General features: G+C 43.4%; 2 protein-coding genes across 7 annotated transcripts in view; one reads left to right on the forward strand and one right to left on the reverse strand.

Moving 5' to 3' along the window:
* The first annotated feature begins 2,040 nt into the window (after window positions 1-2,040).
* LOC101066980 (retinol dehydrogenase 10) lies at window positions 2,041-10,430 on the forward strand. The gene is made up of 6 exons (XM_003977354.3): window positions 2,041-2,707; window positions 3,006-3,241; window positions 8,089-8,187; window positions 9,114-9,259; window positions 9,482-9,613; window positions 9,679-10,430. Exons 1-6 carry the CDS (start codon window positions 2,422-2,424, stop codon window positions 9,800-9,802), a joined length of 1,023 nt encoding a protein of 340 aa, XP_003977403.1. The 5' UTR covers window positions 2,041-2,421; the 3' UTR covers window positions 9,803-10,430.
* Window positions 10,431-12,059: 1,629 nt separating this feature from the next.
* Window positions 12,060-15,812, reverse strand: part of stau2 (staufen double-stranded RNA binding protein 2) — a 65,245-nt gene continuing 61,492 nt past the window's right edge. For all 6 annotated transcript variants that reach the window (XR_003889773.1, XM_011618497.2, XM_003977355.3 and 3 more), the window contains 2 exons: window positions 14,711-14,776; window positions 12,060-14,026 (listed from right to left, as the gene is read on the reverse strand). Coding sequence is in view for 5 of the 6 variants with exons in the window: in XM_011618497.2 (XP_011616799.1) it covers window positions 13,991-14,026; window positions 14,711-14,776 (102 nt within the window). In the remaining variant the exon portion in view is untranslated. The remainder of the gene's footprint in view (window positions 14,027-14,710; window positions 14,777-15,812) is intronic.

Here is a 15,812-nt window from a genome sequence, read left to right on the forward strand (position 1 = left end):
CTCTACCGCTTATCCGGGGTCGGGTCGCGGGGGCAGCAGCCTAAGAAGAGAAACCCAGACTTCTCTCTCCACAGCTACTTCTTCCAGCTCATCCGGGGGGATCCCCAGGCGTTCCCAGAGCAGTCGAGAGACGTTCCCTATTCACTAATCACGACATGGGGGACATGGATTGAGTGAACTACGTAGTGCACTAAGTTTAAAGTTAGTATTCGGACAACGGCGTCATTTACGGCGCACGTAAAGTGACGTCATGTGTCGCATAATAATTACGAACCAGTCGCCGTGAAAAGTGGCCAGGTCCATTTAATTATTTTAACCCATCACAAATACATTCAGCGGTCATTTTATGAAAATGCAATGTTTCACCCGATAATTAGCTTTATATAATAAAATGAAATATTAATGTCAATAATAATTACTTATTACCTAAAATAATTAGTGTCCCTTGACATTTTCAAGCCAAGACGTGATGACACATTCTCAAGTCATATTCAGCTGTAGTGAAAACATTTAATAAAGCAATTTTTCATCAAAAAATGGATCCAGAGCTACTTTTCATCTTTGTAAATATTCTTTTACTGAGATTCTGTCACCTGGTGAGGAACAGACGATTCCAAAGAACAATTTTAAGTGAGAGGTGGGGGGATCAGTGAAGATTGATTGATTTTTTTTTTTTTAACACATTTATGTTGTAATATTTTAAGATGATCATATTGGACACCTACTGAAAACAAATTCTCATTTCCAAAAATTTCATATATCAAACCGCACAGTAGAAATTACGATAAAAAATGTATCCAATCAGCGTGATACCATAAAGGCTGATGAGATACATTTTCCGAGTTAGGGTGCTCGCTTGTACACTACTTTTTACAGTGCATTGTGGGATACATTGAGTGCACTACATAGGGTACAGCGATGCTCACTAAGAATTCGGACACTATTTCAAAATGGCGTCCACACTATTGAGTGCACTATGTAGGGTATAGGGGGTGGTTTCGGAAACAGCCACAGTCTCTCCAACGTGTCCTGGGTCTTTCCGGGGGCCTCCTACCGGAGGGACATGCCCTGAACACCTCACCAGGGAGGCGTCCAGGGGGCATCCTAACTAGATGCCCAAGCCACCTCATCTGGCTCCTCGCAACGCGGAGGAGCAGCGGCTCTACTCCGAGCTCCTCCCGGATGGCAGAGCTTCTCACCCTATCTCTAATGGAGAGCCCAGTCACCCTACGGAGAAAGCTCATTTCAGCCGCTTGTACCCGTGATCTTGTTGTCGTTGAACAGTTGCAGTATACTATTCTAACCAGCAGAGAGAGGAAACGCTTCATTTTTTCCCCGACCAGTCCATCACAAACTAAAAAAACAGTTGTCTGGTAGGTCTCAAACCGCTTTAAACAATTTTTTAAAAAAAACATTTTACAAACACAGCAGCTTAGTTTTGAACTTATTTTTTCGGAATATAAAGACTCTTGGCAATAGCATTCGCTTAAAAAGTTTGAAATTCCTTCAATGCTTGTATCAAAATATCAGTATCAGTATGGGATTTAAGAACAAATTAAGCTTAACATTATCGCAAAAATAATCAACTGTGATTTGTCTAAGTTTGATTACTAACAAGCCTAATCAATAATTACAGAAAACATTGTCTTCTGTAACGGGCGTTTAAACATGTTTATAGTTTCTGCGCGCACGATATGAAACGAATGATATGACCTTTCAAATAACGCTTAATAGATTTGTCTTATTTTGAACGCGCGGAAATTGACCTGGAGGTATGAACTGTTGACCTGTATTATTACATTCTTAAACCTTATCATGTAATTAAGATTACCTCTTTATCTTCGAAAAAACCTTATCAGATTTTGATGCCTAAAAAACATCAATAGATAAAATTATGTAGTTCCCTAGCTGGACACTTAAAAAACAACTCATTAGTATTTATGGATCAGCGCTTTGTGGAGCGCTTCTTTGTTCTTCCTCTGAATCGTTAAGTGTTAGGTAAAACCTATTAGATTATGTCACCTCTGGGTGTGGAGTCTGGACCCGGCGTTCCTTTCTGACAGGCGCTCAAGTCTCAGTCCTATTGGGTCTGGTGTTGATGGGTGGACTAGATAAATAGCGAGTCAGACGCGACTGAGGATGAAATGAGTGCTGAGGAGCAGCGTAGGAAGTAGGAGGCTCTGTCCGTAGCAGCAGCAGCAGCAGCCGCCGCAGCAGCTCGTAACTCACAGCAGAACGATTGTCGCATCTGGACTCTGACTGCGCCGTGTCTCTTCTGTGCGCTCATTAACTTTACATTTTTGCCACTTTTACGCGTGTGCGTCTTTACGCCTTGAGCTGCTAAGTTTGTCGACGTGAGACCACTTCATCCTCCTCCCTGCGCTCCTGCCGCCGCTGCTCTATTTGATTTAATTGCTTAAAATGGTGATAATTATTGCGGAATTCTTCGTGGTCATTCTCAAAGTGCTCTGGGCCTTCGTTACTGCTGGCTCAAAATGGGTCGTGCGGCCCAAGGAAAAGAGCGTGGCGGGACAGGTGTGCGTGATCACCGGGGCTGGAAGCGGCCTCGGGCGGCTGTTCGCCAAGGAGTTCGCCCGCAGACGTGCAATACTGGTGTTATGGGACATAAACAGCCAAAGTAACGAGGAAACAGCTGAGATGGTGCGGAAGATATACCACGAACTGGACACTCCCACAGCCAAACACGGTAAGTCTCTGCTTTGCAGCAGATCTTTGATTTAAAGTCATTCATTTGTTGGGACACAGACCAATAATGAAGACAGAGTGACCGTTATGTAGATTAAACATCACGATACTGCAGGAAAGTGATTTTTTTTTTTTTTTTTTTTTTTTTTTTTTTAAACAATCCACACTTTTAAGATTAAGGTGGATTCTGTTCTCCTTCCAGAAAAGTTACCATAATCTACCTAATACATCCCTACATAACACCCACCTTTATATAGTGTCAGAATAATATTTGGATCATGGTCCTGCTTATCTTTCAGAACCCACTGGAGGTGTGGAGGAGGTCCTCCCACCACAGCCGCAGGTCTACACTTATGTGTGTGACGTGGGAAAGCGGGAGAGCGTGTACTCCACCGCCGAGAAGGTGCGCCGTGAAGTGGGCGAGGTGGACATACTGATTAACAACGCCGGCGTGGTCTCTGGGCATCCTCTTCTGGAGTGTCCCGATGAGCTGATCGAACGCACTATGGTGGTCAACTGCCACGCACACTTCTGGGTAAGTTGAGGCACAGACTTCAAAATCCATCTGATATGGGAAAGGGTCTCATAAGTGGGGGGGTTCTGTCCACCACATAAAAAAAAATAGAGGCATGTGCATTATAATGATTAAAACATGACCATAAATGGTTTACTTGCATGTCAAAAATTCTGTCCTGTTGTACGCAAGTCTGCCAGAGGCGCAACTCTGGTCTGAGTCTTTAATCCCCACTACTGCTGATTTCTTGCAGCCTGAATCCATGATGATCCACATGGCATTTCAGCCCTTTTCTCCCATCTACAGAGTAAATTCATAGCAAAAGGCTACACTTTTTTCATCTGGTTTTACTTTTCGGGCCCGTTCCTCTGATCTTTCGCTGTGAATACTTGAGTCAAAGGTACTGCTGATGGCTTGCTTATGTTGCGCCACAGCGGTGAGAACATGGTGCACGCACGTGCATGTTTTTAGGGAATGCCAGGCAGTTTTAGAGTGGAGTCCATTCAGAGTGGAACCCTCCCGGAGGGATCATTGATGATTTAAGCTGTGCTTCTAGCTCGGCAAACAAACCACTAATGATAATTGATTGCACTGGCTGGCTGTGGCCACTGTTGTGGGACAAATGTAGTGACTGTGCAAACACTGTGGAGTAAATTCCAAAACTGAGGATGCCGTGTCATTTGTCACAGTGTATTGAACAAAGGATCCGCTGAAGCGCATGATGCCCACCTTGGGGGCGGCGGCAGAGAACAGCATTTCCAGTGATGCCATGAAAACACACTGGTTGTGGAGCTCCTTAACAGAGCATGAAAAGCTCTTGTGTTGTCAGTCAGACAGGTTGTGTATATCCGCCCTTTCATGGATGCTCATTCAGCTATTCATGTACCTCTCTCTACAACTACAACCAAGGTTTTGAGTCAGGATTGGGTGGCAGATTTGGATTTCTTCCTTTTTTTTCTTTCTTTTCTTTTTTTTTTTTTTTAAATAGGGGCCCGTGTTTGTGTTCGGCTGTCTTCTGTGGAGAGCATGGTTTCTTTAAGGGTGGGGGAAACGAGATGAAAGAGGGAGTTAATGAATGGTGACAGCAAGGATGGAGGATGTGGTTCGTTAAAGACACAAGCAAGATGAATAGAGCTTAGACTAACGGAACTGACCACTTTCCTCTCTTAGACAAACAAGGTACTCATGGCATGCAGTTGGCACATTACACAATATTTTTTATTTATTTTTTTGTCCTGTTTATTTAGTTATTTATTTATTTTGGTTTTTGAACAAGAGTTTGCTAAAATGTCAGATGTGGTTTGTGGCTCACTGATAGGGCAGGGCCTTACAAACCTTGTACCACTGAAACCAATTTTGGATTAAAAAGGAAGAGGAGCTTGTTTAGATGAGCCTCAAATTTCATTTATGGACTTCACACAAACATTTTTTTCTCCCAAGGTCTGTGCATGTTGGTGTTAATTCACTCCATGAAGAAAATGCTCACATATCCACGCCCATCCCTGTTGAAGTATCACATGACGGCTGACTTGACTTGTGCACTTGAAACATATGCACTTGTTATTGAAATAAAGTGGGAACAAAGATGCGGATCTTAAACGTGGCCTGACTCAGATCCCACTTGTCATCCTGCAGAGTCCCTGCTGACTCATCTAGACTTGATTTGGAGGCTGCAGTTGCAGCCTCATGTCAGTCTACCCTCCCCAAGAACACAGAGTACAGCTCGCAGTTCATATATTTGATGGTGGTCTGATCAAGCTGGTGAAATTAAATAAGGAATCTGCAGTTGTTCAAAGGTATCGTGAGTGTGACAGAAAGTCCTCTGTAGCATCCTCACATATGTGCCCAACAGGTGATTAAGATGCTGTTTGCAGTAATTCGCTCTTCTGCACGTCTCTCTCTTGCAAGCGCATGAAAGCAGGGGGCACTTGGCTGTTATGTGGCGGGAAAGAGGAAGGTAGGCAATGTTGTCCTGTCCACAGGCGAGGCGAGAGGGTAATGGTAAGCTGCTGCTGACCCACTTTATCTGACAATTGGTTTCTTGTCTGTGGATCAACTTGACAAGATGCCAGGCGACAGGAGCCAAATTCTGCAGACTGCATTCCTGCTGGATCCAGAGAAAGGGCGCAGCCAGGCAGAAGGGTCCTCCTTGACTAGTTATATATGGGCCCCTCCTCTGGCAAATGCACCTGTGCCCCTCACTGGAACTGGCTGCCATGATTTCCTTGCTGAGGCACCTCCATGAGCATTTACCTGTTAACTGTGATCATTTTCTGGTCTCTTCTGCTTATTCTGTATTTGAAATCACTGTGTGATTTATGTTTCCGGCTCAGTCCCCGAATAAACTCTTTATTTCTTATCCTCACAGAAGCTGGAGTATGTCGGTTTCATGTGAAAGGCTGACATTTTCAATTCAATCAACTAATTATGTCAGGAAGTGGAATTGGAAATAAGGAAATTTATAATGAAATGATACATGTTAACTAAGTAGAGCGTTTAAGTAGAGTGTCAGTTTATATTAGATGCCGGTTTGGTGCTTTTGGAGGGTTTTGTGTTTATGACACCACAGTTTTCCCCTGTATGATTTTGCTTTTTAGCTAAATTGGATTACAGTGGTAGAGCCAGCATGGAATGGAGGTTAAGTCAGGTGTAGCACAAGCTTACTGACTGGCGTGGCCACCAAAATATGGCCGATCTGCATCCATTGTGTCTGTCAACCAGCACACACTCAAACTCCAGCTGGCTGCAGGATCAGATGAGCTCTTTAAGTTCTCTTTGGTCAGACCTGACAGGTCTCTCTTGTGTTCCAGCCAATCTCTCTGTCTCTCCGTGTTTCTCTGTCCCTCTCTCATATGTTCTCCACGGAGAAGTCAGCCCAATTAAGTGGCCATCTGGTCCTATACAGAGAGACAAATATTTTGTTCATATTCCTGTTGGTCAAGCGCTCGCATTAATGCAGCCTGACACCCCAGCTGCAAGAAGCTTTGTGTGGCTTAAAGACTCCTGGGGGCACACACCAATTAGGGTGTGCAGCGGGCAAGACGCTCAACATAGGCCAAGGAGGCCCGGCTGTGTCAACGGGAAATTTAGTGGAACAACGGAGTGTTGAGGCCCAATTACAGCAGCACTGATGTAAGACACGAGCCCCTGGTTGTCTTCACACATTTTGTGTATGAGAGGTCAATGGGGGTCATACCCACATGGCAGAGCAGCCACGAGAGGCAGGACATTAGCATGAGAGTGTGAGAGAAGATGGGACAATTGGACATTTAGCTACATCCCTTCAACCTCGTGGCAAACTTGTCCAGTTGTATCGAAGTGCTAGCTTTACATGGAGCATTGCACAAGATCAGATTCTCTGGAAGTAGTCATGGGAGTGGGAGGCCTTGGCTGGAGCTAGAAATGGGCATATCTCAAGTTAATTCTTCATTTGCACGCAACAGTCTCCCTCATCTACTGCCATTCTGGCTCACAGAAGCCCTTTTCTGCTTGTATCCAGGCCTCATGTTCTCCCACTCCCTCCATTTGGGGCCCCATCAGTCGATGAGTTGAATATTACTGCACCACGAAAATTTATGTCCTGGAAAAGCACAGATGTTTGGAGTAGAGTCAGATCAGTTATACTGTACCTAGCTGAAGAGAACTACACGGTGAAGTCATCATCACATTGTGCGCGCACGCACACACACACCCACACCCCCACACCCCAAGCGCTGCTATCTGAATGCAGATATTACAATAGAAGTCAGGAGGTCCATTGCAGTTAAGTGCTGTTTTTAATGAGGCTGTTCCTCAGGCCAGTTGTTTGATTGCTGTACTACCTGGTACCATGCACACCCTAGCCCTGTGTTCCCCTTCAGAATGTGCAGAGTGGAATGCTGAGTAATTTCTGCAGCCAGCCTTGAATATCTTATGGGGCCCGTAATCATTAGGTATGAAGCGACGTATGTAAACTCGATTTAACAAAAAACCAACAAAACAAAATCCCCAAACCATCTGATTTACACCTGTGTTTCATATCTTAAATCAAACAACTGTCTCGGCACAGTAGGTGTTGTAAAGGTTCACGTGATGGTAAAGGTTCCGTGACATAAAGGTCTGCAGCCTCTTGACATTTAAAAAGTCTCGGCATACATTGTTCCTCTCTATTCATTATGGCAGCGGACGTCTGACTTGAATAAGTTCAGCAATGTTGCCAACAAAAGGCCTGCTGGTTGTTTGTAGACCTCCTACTGGGAGAGTGATTGGTCAGTTCCTGTCACTGCTGTCGTATGTCACACCTGCTGACTGGCTCACGCTGTGTCCAGACTCGGCAGACGGTGCGGAATGAGAAGGGGATCCATAGGTTAATCAACTGTGACCACTAACCATTCTCGAGCCTGTTGAACCGCTCTCACGTGCGTGTTGCGGCCAAATGCTTTTATCTCCACCCCAAAGGGACACCCAGACGAAAGGCTTAATTGTCTTGTCGTTGAGTGAACAGAGGCCTGTGATTGGTGCTGTCACCAGGTCTTTAGAGCCAGGTCCAATGGGGAGCACCAGATCTGTGTGGGAAAATAGCAGATTGCTGAGGAACACCCACCCATCTCCCTGCTGTGCACCTGAAGATGGCCTTTCCATTAATAAACTCCCACCAAATTTCAGCTTAAATGTTTTTTCTATTTCACAAAACTGGAAAAGTATAATTTATTTTTGTGATGCTTATAAATTCCCATTTCATCTCATTCTGTCTGCATCACCATGGTGAAGTGTATGTGTGTAGTGGATCAAAGGAATTTGGCACAGAAAAGCTGCACAAGCAAACTAACCTTTTTTTTTTTTTCCTCTTTGCCCTTCTGTCTGTCTCTGTTTCCCCCCCCCCCACCCAGACCACCAAGGCGTTTCTCCCTAAGATGCTGGAGCTGAACCATGGCCACATTGTAACGGTTGCCAGCTCTCTGGGTTTATTCAGCACAGCTGGAATAGAGGTTAGTGTGATACACAAGGGCTCATACACGTCCCGTTATTCCTGCCATCTTTTCTTTCAAAGCCGGCACCGGCCCCCCTTTTCCTAGTTGTACCTCCACCCGTTAAATTAAAAGACTCGGATGAGCATTGGGGAGCCCTTAAAGATGCCTCTATCTGCAGCAGTGGGGATGTTGGGCCCCTATTGGGTTCCAGTGCTGAGACCAAAATGAGCTGACAACTCCCATAAGGGAGAGAGACATCTTCATCATTGCCTTGTGAAGAACTTGTTGCTCACTTAGTATTCAGCCCACAGCCTATGTGAATAGATAAGATTTTTTTTATTTTTCCTCCTGTGTTCTGGAACACAAGTTGTATTTGTTGTGCATATTAAAATTCCTGTACGCTTATTTATCCCCAAAGCCCTTCTGCAACCACTGTTTTGATATTCAACATTTTAATTTATTCCTTATTTCCAAGCTCCCGCCTGTGGCTTCCCTGTTTGTCCTTTGTTTTTAATAGCAGCGCATTTGTTGTTGTCAAGGCTTTTAATTCATAAAAATCCCCATTCAAATCAAATGGAACAGCTGCACTGTGATGCCAGGCATGCACGCTGGTTTCAAATCAGACATCTTTATCCTCCCTCCCTGCATCTGTTTTCACCCCGTACTTCTTTTAAGAAGTAAAGCAAACCACGAAGGTTTTGATAAACCTTCGCACCAAACAGCGCAGTCTCCTGATGCAAAAAGAAGAATGCTAATGAAACATTAGACCAGCGGACAGGCATGCTAGCTTTTTTTTTTCTCTTGTTTTTTCTCTGTATGTATTGTTAATAAGGAGGAACCTCTGTGCCTATGACACGTGTTTGATGGCTTTCTCTCTGGTCATGAGGTCGGGCTGAGGGCCAGAGTTCTATGGGGCTAACTTGTTCTCTGTTCATTCCTCCCAGGATTACTGTGCCAGCAAGTTTGGTGCCATTGGCTTCCACGAGTCCCTGAGCCATGAGCTGAAGGCTGCGGAGAAGGACGGCATTAACATGACCCTGGTGTGCCCGTACCTGGTTGACACGGGGATGTTCAAAGGCTGCAGGATAAGGTTGATTCCGAAGCCAGATGTTCTCAGTTGCCTTCGTGCGCGTGTTTTCTTGTACCTTTTTAATTTGGATTTGCACTAAATTTTCAATCTGAAGTTACAACTGTGAATTGCCTCATTTCACTTTTTCTTATTTTTCCATTTTCTCTTCCAGTTAGTTTATATTGCAAATCAGAGCCACTTGATGAAGTCATTTTATGTATTGTTTGTTTTTTCCACATTCAGGAAGGAAATTGAGCCTTTTCTGCCTCCCCTGAAGCCGGAGTTCTGCGTGAAACAGGCCATGAGGGCTATCCTCACCGACCAGCCAATGATCTGCACACCTCGCATTGTCTACATGGTCAACTTCATGAAAAGGTGAGCCCCCCTTCTTTAAAGTTCTCTGTTTGCTCCAAGTGAGGCTGACCTCGATGTCTCTGCAGCATCCTGCCCTTTGAGGCCATTGTGTGCATGTACCGGTTCCTGGGTGCAGATAAGTGCATGTACCCCTTCCTGGCTCAGAGAAAGGAGGCCATGAACAACAATGAGGCGAAGAACGGGATCTAGGGGAGCCGTCCAACGTGAATCGAGGCACATAAACCTGCCAGCACGAGGAAAGCAACCACTGTGGATAATTTCTGGAGGATGAGGAGGGAAAAGAGACTGAATCGAGACTGGTGCACTTGCATTGAGCAGATGCAAAGGTTTCCTATATTGTTCCTCTGGAACAAAGAATGCTGTGTACTACACAAAGGTGTGTGTGTGTGTGTGTGTGTGTGTGTGTGTGTGTGTGTGTGTGTGTGTGTGTGTGTGTGTGTGTGTGTGTGTGTGTGTGTGTGTGTACACACACAGAAAAGCTATCCTTAACTATTTACGTAACGTAGTTACCAGCCTTATCTAGTGTTGTTGTGGAAATATACAGTATGTTACTGTACAGACAGTAAAATATTTCACTTGTTTTTGTAGACATGCACTGTAATATTTTTTTTTTCAACACTTCCAGCAGTTTCTGTGTAAGAATTCCATCATGACATTCCCGATGCAGAGAATCGTTTTCCTGACAAAGTTTATTTGATCGAGGTCATCACCTGTACCATGAATATTATATAACCCAGGCTCCAGATGTTCTCTTAAATATTTAAGTTGCAGATGTGTAACTTGTATATGCTTAATAAATGTCCTTCTGAATGGGCTATTAAAGGCCGGATCTGGCAATTACTGCATTGGGAAGTCTCCCAATGGAACCCTCAAGGAAGGGTTCTTTTCATGTTCTGTGGTGTTATTCTAAATTTACCTGTTACCAAGATTACTTTTTTTTTTTTAAAGTAAGCCGACATAGGCTGTTACACCAGGTTCATTTTCATCTCCCCTCTTGAGATGTCAACTGTTCTGTTGGTGTCCATTTACAGTGAAGTTTAAATGTTGTGTGAAGAGCCCAGTGTTACAAAATTTATGTTTAAATATTTTATACACCTTCTGGGACAAGAGTTTTATTTTTTCAACATTCTGATAGGTGTCGCCTCTTCAGTCAAGGTGATGGCCCTAAATTCTCTACCTCTTATTACTTTTGGACAGCATATGACTTTTTTTTTTTTTTGAAAATTTTCTGAAGATGGCTCCAAAGTAGAGCAGATGTGGTTCCAATATGTAGTGTCTCTACCTAACTTAAATTAATAAAAGTGTTTTAGATTATTAAGTGATGTGTCTTTATTGTCCTGTAGTCTCCATGATAAGTTTCCACCTGCATGTTAGAACACGTGTCCACAGTGGCTCGTCCTTTGTGCACATCTGGGATCTCTTACAAGTGTTTCAGTCATGCTGAAGAGCACAAAGTAGAGCAAAAAAACAATCTTGTTAATTAAAGTAGTTCTCCATCAGCTCAAATTCAAGGATCACTCAAAGTGCCTCGTTGTTGAAAACTCTGGATGTCTGAAACTGTGATAGGATTGATATCTGGATGAATTACTAGTACTGGCCCATCCATCAGCGTGAAGGCAGATGGTCATCTCTCCACAGAACAAATTGATTTCCTGGTGGGCGACAGAGATGATGCTTGTTCCCCAGACTCCAAATGTATGCTTGTCTGCCTTGAGTGATTGAGGCTGGATAAAGTTGTTCAATGGTGTTTTAGCTGGAATGCGCCTGCGGTGACGGTCTGGACCCCCCCTCCCCAACATACACACACACTTTAATCCTCTTAACACACCTCCAATTTAGAGGACTTCAATGGGACCAATGGAACATAATTCAGATGGGGAAAAAAAAAAATCAATGGCGTTAGCGTGGCATGAACTAGCTCTGTATCCCCAATGACTTTTTTCTATTTTGGGCACCAAGGTTCACCTCCAATATTGGCTGGACAGGACAAAGTAATTCATCTGGGGTTAAACATGGCCTCAAGCTGCTCTGCCACTACCTGAACAGGCTTCTGGAATAGAGATCTGATGCTAATGTGTGTGAACAGCCTTGGCGGTCCTCAGTAGTGAACAGATGTAGTTGCCAGCTGAGTCAATTACTCAGGGAAGCTGAATTAGACTACCATCGTCCTGCTTGCTCGTTCATCTTATTAATGGTTGGACGGTGGTGTGGTGCTGCCGAGGTGCTGGAGTCACAAAAAAAGGCGACGGAAAGATTCTGCACCCTTTCACTGCATCTGAAGAATGCTAAAAATGATATCCCATTTGGACATCAAGGCATTTCTTTCATAGGTAGAGTGAGGTCTGATTTCATTCTGCATTTAGATGAAGGCAAAAGTGTGAGACTTTTCGACCACACGGGTGAAGGTCTCCTCAGAGCGCAACACCTCAGATTGTACTATCAATACTCAAATCAACAAAATCGTATTTATTATTGCACCAGCCCACATTCTCTTATTCAGAATGACCACTAACTTGTATGAGCTACATTCTATTACTGATTTCTGTGAATATTTTTTAGCATTTGTGAGGTTAAAATCACTTTAAACTGTTTACAAAGGCATGGTAAAAACTACTTTAGAATGGTAATAAATGAGAAGGCCATTGTTTAGACTTAAGGTTTGGCCCTGAGGTGTAATTTAAGTCAGAATCTTGAGGTAATAAACCCAAAACAAAACAAAACAAAAAAAATCGCAGACTGAAGTTAATAAAATGTCCTTGAAAATCCTTGCAAGTTTGTGAAAAAATAAAATAAAATAATTGGCCTTGGATCCAATTCTGTCCTTACTGGGTACTCCACCTGAAAGTCACTGCAAGGTTCTTGATTTTAGTGAGCAGAAACCCTAAAGCAACTTTACAGCGTTGATTTTGCATCGTTGCTGGTGTGATATGATAAGTCACTTGGAGTCCTCAGGAACTGTTTTAATTGGTGTTACCTAGCTTCATTGAGGATTTTGCACTCCCATTTAGTAGACAATGAAAGGCAAGTTTTTCTCACATGAACTGAGGTGTTTTTACTGCATTTCAGTAACATAAACAGCCTTATTACAGATTGTACTTACAGCGAAGAACTAGATGCATCCTCAATGTCAGTGAACAAAGTGATTCAGAGTGGCCTTCATGGACAAGGAGCCATGCAAACTGGACGCAAGTGCTCTCTGCTCAAAAGGGGCACTGCAGAATGCAGACATTAACAGCACCCAGTTGATGCCTCAGTGGGTCAACACAACACACAATGGGTGTAGATGTGATCGACAGAACTGTGGAGAGTGGAGGGGTGGGGGACTCTACTGACACAGAAATCATTGGACTGGATAGTCCTCATTCATTGGAGGACATTTAGTCACACCCCGCACAAAAACTGGAGAATGTGCATGGAAAACAAACGAGTCAGTGTCAATCCGACTGGCCTTGCCCTTTTTTTTTTTCTTATTCTTAAAAATATAAACACTGCTTTTTGTCAGATGCTCCAGTGATGCTTTGCCAATGTGGGGGTCATGTCAAAAAGGCAGGTTAGCCTCCCCGGGAAGTAAAGATTAATCCATCCATACCTCCTGGGTGGTCAACATGAGCATTGCTAAAAGACCTTTTTGTTCACATTAAAATTCTCTTTCGCTTTAAGTTTTTTTTTTTTTTTTTGGGAATATGATACTCTTGCAAGTCATACACATCCATATAGATTACTTTTTTGTGTTTTTTCTTTAAACGTCAGCATACAAGTTAAGCTGGGTGACTATATATGAAGACAACAACTACAACTTTCACAGCACTGGCATTGGTTAATTTTAAATACAGTACTAAAGCATTATTAGATTAATAAAATCAAATTTTAAAAAAACAAAAAAAAACATAAATCCCCCAGAAAAATAAGCTACTGTACGCAAGTTGGTTTCTCCCCTAAAACAATTATTTTGTACTTCAATGTCATGATGTACATATTTGTTTTAACCATACCAACAGATATTGATCCAAAGGAAAATGCATGTATTTATTCTGCCACTTTGGATTTCCCTTGATTCGTCATACAGTACCACGTATTTATCTCGTAGGCTTTCTTTTTATCGGTTAATGTTTCCAAACCCTGAAATCATCATTAAACGTGTTAGAATAGCGTTGTCTTCACATAGACTCAGGTAATGGTGCTTTTAGTCATTTCTTGGTGTACATCCACCCTATTGCATGTTGACAGGTTTTGCAGGATACAGTGGCAATCATGTTTTTTTGGGGGTGGGAGGTTGCAGTCAGAGACAGATTTGTGTATATAGGAATGGATGTCAGCTCCCAGACAACAGCCTTTGAATCCTTGCAGACCTGAGTGGTGGTGCCTGAGTTAGTCTGTTTAATGTCCATCCTTCCTCCCACATGGTTCACTAGTCTGAAAGGACAAGCAGAACTGTGTCAGAGAAGATCCTGAGCAAAATTTCCGACAAACCAGTCCTTGGAAAGCTGTTTACTGAGCAACCATTTTAAAATACTGTTCTTGGAGAAGAAACCTTCCAAAGAAAGTGACAGCGCTGCTACTCCAGACACTTAACAAGTCCTTGACCTCAATCTGGAACTGATTATCTATCACTCCTGTTCTGTGGACTTCATCCAAAAGAACGACAAAATAACAGGAGTTACGAAAGGTGCAGCACCTAGAACTTTTCTTTATTTACAATTCAGACTACAGCATCTGAATGTGATGATGAAAAGTGAGCTAAAATGAGTTACTGTTTTTTATTCACAGCCTGGGAAGAGAAAGCAAAGAAGACATCTTGTCCCTTTTTCCCCCCCAGAGCACACCTGTTATAATACTCGATAATCACTCTAGTGTTGGTTGATTTGCTGCCTGGTGTCCATGAGCTTTGTGGAAGAGTGATGACTTTAGTTCTTTCATATTTCTCACATGTTTAACAGTAATTGCGATTGATAAGTGATTTTATTTATATTTGATCTTAAGGGACACAGAAACATCTGTGCCCTCACTAAACAAACATCTGTCAGTCTGGATGAAGTTAAAGCCAGTTGGGGAGCATCCAGGGTCTGCATGACTGATGTGACCCGCGTCCTACTGTACCTTGACAGGGCCGTCCACTGGGTCCAGTCCCTGCTCCGACAGCTGTTTCAAGGCACTTAGAGCAGCCTGAGAAAGGGAGACAACAACATATGGTTGAGTGAGCGGGATGGGGAGGGAGAGAAACAGGGTGCGAGGAGAGTGAGTGTCACCCTTCAGCTGCTTTTCAAATAACACTTATGCTGGGAAACCTGATGCCAGCAGGACACTTTCCCTTGCACTCTGTGTTGTCTTTGGCTCCTCTGCACTGACTGTTTATCCAGTCTGATTGGGTTAAACATTTCCACTTTATGTTTTGATTATTCACAATCATGACTAGTAATTTAATGCCATGCCATTAAAATAATAATACATCAGTGAATTTTTGTAGCGAGCTGTGGTAATTTTCTGGAACTTTGTGCCAATCGTTGGTCAAAAATGCTGTGATGTAACCTCCTTCCTTCTCATTGTCTGCCTGTCATCTATGCCAGCCAGAGGGGCTGATGGTGATGTGAGGAGAGTCCGGCCTGCTATCATAATATACACAACATGTGAGTCAAGAGGTGCAGTGGGGCCTGACACACATGAAATTAAGTGGGACTGGGAGATAAAGTAAATAACATATGAAACCTGAGCCTGTTTGGGGAAAGAGTTGCTGACACTTGTACGGGATTACGTCAAATATGACGCTTCAAGACAAGCACTCGGCTCTACTATTGTTTCCAATTGATGTCCAGAACAGAAAGCACCTAAAGGCCGTAAGAGTCGGTTCGTCATATGTATGACAAAGGCCACAAAACTCAGTATCAGAAGAGAATGTTGGAGCACAGTAGGAAAGGACACAGGATAATAATATAAGGCAGACACGCTGACACATACCAAATGCCCTGGAGATTGTTGGAAGAGTGTCAGATCGTCTTCATTTTTGGTGTGTAACGCAATTGATTTCCTTGCCCCCCCTCCCCGATTTCAAAAGATCTCTCGCTGCCCAACACGAGACATCATTCTGCTAGGATAATCTGCTCATATCCAGGACTAATACGGACGGTAAACCTTCTCCCCCCCCCATGTAGACCGGTTCTACCTGATATCTGGCAGAAGTGAAGCCAGGGGGATGGGGAGGGCA

Source organism: Takifugu rubripes, chromosome 10 (genome assembly GCF_901000725.2).
Source record: "Takifugu rubripes chromosome 10, fTakRub1.2, whole genome shotgun sequence".
In the NCBI taxonomy this organism is placed as follows: Eukaryota; Metazoa; Chordata; class Actinopteri; order Tetraodontiformes; family Tetraodontidae; genus Takifugu; species Takifugu rubripes.